The sequence below is a fragment of the Vigna umbellata genome, chromosome 7, assembly GCF_029865625.1.
Source record: "Vigna umbellata cultivar VRB3 chromosome 7, Vumbellata_1.0, whole genome shotgun sequence".
NCBI classification, from domain to species: Eukaryota; Viridiplantae; Streptophyta; class Magnoliopsida; order Fabales; family Fabaceae; genus Vigna; species Vigna umbellata.
Genome location: NC_142171.1, coordinates 44,986,301 through 44,992,300, shown reverse-complemented (window position 1 = coordinate 44,992,300; position 6,000 = coordinate 44,986,301). Strand labels below are relative to the sequence as shown.

The 6,000-nt window shown below is 34.9% G+C and overlaps 1 protein-coding gene across 2 annotated transcripts in view; it reads right to left on the bottom strand.

Annotated features, from left to right (window-relative positions):
• Window positions 1-4,893: 4,893 nt before the first annotated feature.
• Window positions 4,894-6,000, bottom strand: part of LOC124824169 (kinesin-like protein KIN-14B) — a 49,911-nt gene continuing 48,804 nt past the window's right edge. For both annotated transcript variants that reach the window (XM_088093793.1, XM_088093794.1), the window contains exon 24: window positions 4,894-5,626. In XM_088093793.1, the coding sequence (XP_087949919.1) occupies window positions 5,171-5,626 (456 nt within the window). In that variant the 3' untranslated portion in view covers window positions 4,894-5,170. The remainder of the gene's footprint in view (window positions 5,627-6,000) is intronic.

The following is a 6,000-nucleotide window of genomic DNA, read 5'->3' as shown; positions in this document are numbered from 1 at the left end:
TTGTATCTACTTGCATTATACGTTTAAATGTGTCCTAAAATACTAACATTATATGGCATTAAAAGTTTAATATTTTAAAAGATATTTTCTAGTTATTAATAATATAAAATACATTTAGACATACCATTGTCTATTGATAATTATTATTAATCTTCTTTTTATTTTTTTACGAGTTTTTCAAATTTATTGGATTAAAATCTAATCTTATCTGCTGTAAGTAGTTGTTATTAATCTAACAAATATTGGTATATGAATTCATCAGGCATTCTCCTTACAAATTTGTGTACATACTCGCCTATTAATAATATTTTCCCGACATACCTAAATGTGTATTACGTTATCATTCAACAAAAACAATAATCATTTCAAAAAATAAATCAAATTTACGAGTAATAGAATAATAAAATAGTTTGAAAAATTAATACTAAATTTAATCATATGATAAAAATAAAAAACAATAAAACTTATAAACTAAATTGAATAGTTAGTTTGTACATGTTTAATAAAAATTATATGTATCAGATACGTACATGTAAATGTGTGTTTTACTTAGAGGTGTAAATTTGATTTATATGGAAGAACCAGTCCGAAGTCATTTCCAAATTTTATTTCTAACTTAACTCAGAGTGACAACATTAAAGTAAAACTTCAATTAACTCTTAAATATTTTTAATAATTAGATAAGCCATTAAAATATTACAAAATAATAATTTAATTCTATATATTTTATATTAATAGTAAACTAATTTTTTACTATTTGTAATTTAATTGTAAGATTGAGTTTAATAGTATCTTAAGTTCAACTCAATATAATCTGATTTGGGTTCAATTGTTTATAAATCTTTCATGACTTGGGTCCAACTTAACTAGATGTTTTTCTTTTTTGACCTAATTTGACTTATCCCAACATGACTTAACTTGGCTCAACCAAAGCAAACTTGAGACCTAAGCTTGACTCGATCCAACTCATCTTGACCTAGGATGAGCCTGAGCCAACTTAACGTAGACTCATCCATAACCAACCCATAATGACTTGGAGTTAACTTGCAGTCTCATCTTGACTTGCGTTAAACCTTGCCCAGTTTACCTTAACATAGGTCCAACCCAACTCAGCTTGATATAGGTCGGTCTAATACAACATCCTTGGGTCCATCTCAACCAACCTAACTTGTGCTTGACTTGATCTAACCTTGAGTTACTATGACCTAATTTGACTTTATCTTTCTTTATTGGGACCCAAATTGACATTGGCCTAGGCCAACTTAGTCTAACCTTTGTCCAACCTGACTCGTCTTGATTGAGTTGATCCATTTTTGACTTGAGCTAACTCGACATTACTTGATGTGGATTCAAACTAGGGTGAGTCTATCTCAACCCAACATGAAATTTATGTTAGCATTTAGACCAATGAACAACAATGCATCAGTCGTAACATAGCAAGTAATGAGTATTTATCTTTCTCTCCAAAGATACTTATGTCATACATGACAAATATTGCAATCTATAACTTAGTTTGACACAATGTTCACAAAACACAATAATTTTTTAGGTTAAATATGTTATAGTCCCTAAACTATCAAGCGAAATTGTTTTTAGTCCCTCTTTACATTTTAGTCATTCTCCTTAAGGAAACCTTAATTTTTCGTCCTCCAAAACCAACAGCGTTAAAAAGAAGCTGAACTGGCTAACGGTGTGTGCCACGTCATTTTTTTTTCTGAGTAATTTTTTGCCTCCCTCATCCAGTGCTTCTCCATTTCCCCCTCCGCCATCCACGACCTCCTCTTCGGCCACGTCACCCACCTTCCCACCACACCGTTCGATGACTCTTCCTCCGTCGTCCCCACCCTCCTCGCCACCGTCACCGACTTCCTTTGACCCCCCTCTTTCCATGAATCCTCAGGCGTTGTCATCCCCTCCGCCCTCCACCCTCACTCCTCCGTCCTCGGGTGGATCTTCGCTCGTTGTCAATCCGATCGGAATTCACAATAATTTCCCCTCACAGCATTGAAAAATTGGGAGAAATCGTTGGGGCGCGCTCATACTCTCGTTGCAAGCACAAAAAATTGTACCTTAGAGGGATCAGTATCCTTGTCAAGAACGCTCATAACGGTTTCCAGATCGATGCAAAACTTGTCGTCATCGGCGGCGCTACCGTCACCGTCCAAGAACCACACGTAACCGAATCCCTCATCTACCATCATCGCCGACACCCTAACGAGATCGATCGCATCAAAACCCTAACTCACTTTTTTAGAAGCTGTGGCCACAAAAGCAAAACCTCTGGTGGCGAATTTTGGAATCGAAGAGCGAGGATGATCTTAATCCCATTCTATGATCACTTTTGTGCGAAAAACATTCATAGACATTAGCAGCGATCACTGTCCTGGCCTGGAGACAAATATTGAATTGATTTATATTGGATTAATTTTGGTATCTGCTACTGTAATGTTGTCTTTGATCTTCTAGGTCATCTATGCAAGGGAGCGGCGACACCGTGTTTATACAAAACAGTTCATTGACGGCTAAATGTGTTCGAACTTCACATTAGGAACATCATCATTCTTGTCTACATTTGAGTTATAGATATTTGCATTTCCAATTGAGTCTATTGTTTCATGTGATGTATATAGAGTTCTTGAACTCACAATTTACCTATAGATTAGTAGAAGAGATGTGTGAAAGTAGTATATCAATTTTTTTATTTCACCCGAGGACGGAGGAGTGAGGGTGGAGGGCGAAGGGGATGACAATGCCTGAGGATTGATGGAAAGAGGGGGAGTAGAGGAAGCTGGTGATGGTGGTGAGGAGGGTGGGGATGACAGAGGAAGAGTCGTCGAAGGGTGTGGTGGGAAGGTGGGTGACGTGGCCGAAAAGGAGGCCATGAATGGCGGAGGGGAAAGTGGAGAAGCGTTGGATGAGGGAGGCAAAAAATTACAAAAGAAAATGACGTGACACACACCATTAGCCAGCTCAGCTTTTTTTAACGCTGTTGGTTTTGGAGGACGAAAAATTAAGGTTTCTTTAAGGAGAATGACCAAAATTTAGCTTAGTTTGAAAGATGGACTAAAAACAATTTCGCTTGATAGTTTAGGGACTAAAAACATATTTAACCCTAATTTTTTTTATATCGAACAGTTGGTCTGCAAGAAACAGAGTATGTATAATTGTCAAGACTATATTTCATCCACTTCATTCTCATGTATTATCAATCAATCTCAATTCCAATTTTATGTTAAAATCAACTCATAAATATGCTCAAATTATATCTATAGTGACTTTGATCATATGTTACTCATTGAGTTCTAATTCCTTGAATTCTCAACAAAGAAATCATACATTAAGTTTAAAAGTCTTAAGATTACTAATGAACCATGTTCTTTCCCTAGATACAAGCTCAATTAGGTACTTAATTTTAGTTTTAGGTTCAAAAGGCATTTTGCAACACCTTAAGAACCAATAATCAAGCAATGGATGATCAAGGCACAACCAACATTAAGCATAGAAATCAAATACTAACATGGAAATGGAAAATCATATGTATTAACATCATAAAATACACAAGAAATTACTTTATTACATCTAATCTCAACAATAGGTTTAGTTTTCCATGATATAGAACTTAGGATTTACAAAATTAAAGAGATATGAAATAAATTGAAATAATAGAGAAGAAGCAAGTCCTTTTTCAAGGTTCTTAGAAACCACTTCATGCTCTAATTGCATCTCATTTGCATCATCCTCTTCAGCCCAAAAAGGAAAAAACCTTCATGGATGAAGGAGAAGGAAGAGCTTTTCAACACTCATAGTAGTCTGTCTCAAGCGCTCTTTAACTTGCAAATCGTTAGGCGGGTCATTTGGCCGTACGCAATATATAACATGCTTGGAGAATTGAAATAAAATGCTACTATTATGCTTTGGAGTTAGATTTGAACCTAAGACCATTTAGAATGTATCAATTTAAGCACTAGGACAAACTTCTTCCTGGATTGTAATTTTCTTTTATTGATTTACAAATGAGATAAAACCCACGACTTAATTTGTATTTAAAAGTTTTTGGAATTTAAAATAGGGAAAATACTTTTGTAAAATAACTGTGTGATTATCTCTACTAGGCTTTTCCTCTATATCTTGTGACCTTATTAAAAATTCTTCAATTTTTGTGACAATCATAATTAGGCTTATCAAACCTTAGTTTGTGATGCCTTCCTTAATTAACTTGCCATGATCTTAACCTAGCCTAACTTACCTAAGCTGGACTTAACCCTACTCATACTAATCTAAGTTCGAATTTGCTAAATATTTTTCATGTGTATAGAGATTTTTTATTTTTATTTTTAAATATTCTTTTTTAAACCCACCTTCATATATAGTAGTAGGATATTATTACCTTCCCTTTAACGAACTCCTAGATCCCAAATTTGATCTCAAAAAGAATCTTTTTAAAGACTTTTATATACCCTTTTATATATTTTTTAATCGTACCATCCTGAATTCAGTTGCAAGAGAGACCACTAAAAGACACTTGACATGACATGAATAACTTTTACTAATTAATAAGTTTTCTAAAATAAAAAATGTAATAAGAACAAACATATCTACAATGGGAGAAGTATGCCAAGAGTACTACAAGCTCCTGCATAGGAAGTTCAAATGAAAATCAAGTCTCACCTTTTAAACCTTCTTTAATTATCAATCATCAAGTAAAGAAAAAAGACTCGTTATTTAGATTGATTAGTCTTGATAAGCAAAACTGCAATATAAAAAAAAAAACTGATAATTACAAGTTATAACAAGCGTACAAGACAATAGTTGTACATTATGCATACAGTGGTTTCCCAGCACTCAAGAGTACCTAAGATGCTCCCATATAGAAGTTCGAATGAAAATCAAGTCTCAGCTGTCTAAAATTTCTTTAATTATCAGTCATCAAGTGAAAAACATAAGACTCGTTCTTTGGATTTGATTAGACTTGATAAACAAAACTGCAGTATAAAAAAACTGTGATAATTACAACTAAATACATTAACAAGCATACAGAATAATAGTTGTACATAATGCACACAATGGTTCCCCAACACTCAATGACCCCTGCCTCCAAACCGATGCCTCACATGCAAGCAACTCGAGGCATACAAATGTAAATTTCATAAACATTTTTCCCCTTAAAAGGTCAAGTCCTCACATCTTTCAGTGCACCCCCTTTTTCAAGTTCACTTACCAGATCCCTAAGTGATGGAACCTTCATAGCCAAAGTCCTATATAATCTAGAATATCGTGCTCGAGTTCCATCTGCAGTCCTTGCTAGGGCAAGCAATCTTAGAGCCTCGGGTAGTTCAGCAAATACTTGTTTCATTTCCTCCAAGCTCAAATTTTCCAAAATGGACGGCCTTGGGGCAACCCTCACAATCTCACCTTCTTTAGGTTCCTGAACTCGAGCCTCGGCTTTAATGATTAGTTCTGAATTTGAGTTTGCTCCACATTTTATTATAAATGAGGAGGTATTACCCGTATTGAATTGAAGGACGTTCCACTGTGCCACATCAGTTCCAGACCCAGAGCCTGTATCAGTAGATGACATACGAGAATGTGATAGGTTCTGACTGCGGTCATCTTCTTCAGGAATTGACTGCATCATAAAAGAGGTTTAGGAATCAAAAAACTCAACATAAGTCGGACATAGACCCAATTTTACCAGAAATGCTGAGATAGAAAAGCATTTCAAATTGTTTTTATCCTTTCATTCCCTACTTTTCCTTTTTGTTTCGGGTACAGCATTTCTTAAGTATATAACTGGGTTGATAACACAAACTTAGTTAACAATTTAAAAAAAATGATAAAATAGTCAAATACAGAAAAGTCAGATAAATCTTGGGAAACATAAAGAGAGACACTTTTTAAAAGGTACGACAGAGTACATAAATGGTAATTTTCAGAAGGCGTCAGCTACTCCCGCACCCACCCACCCAATGGCCTTGTTCCTGTGATTATGATGAGAATTTT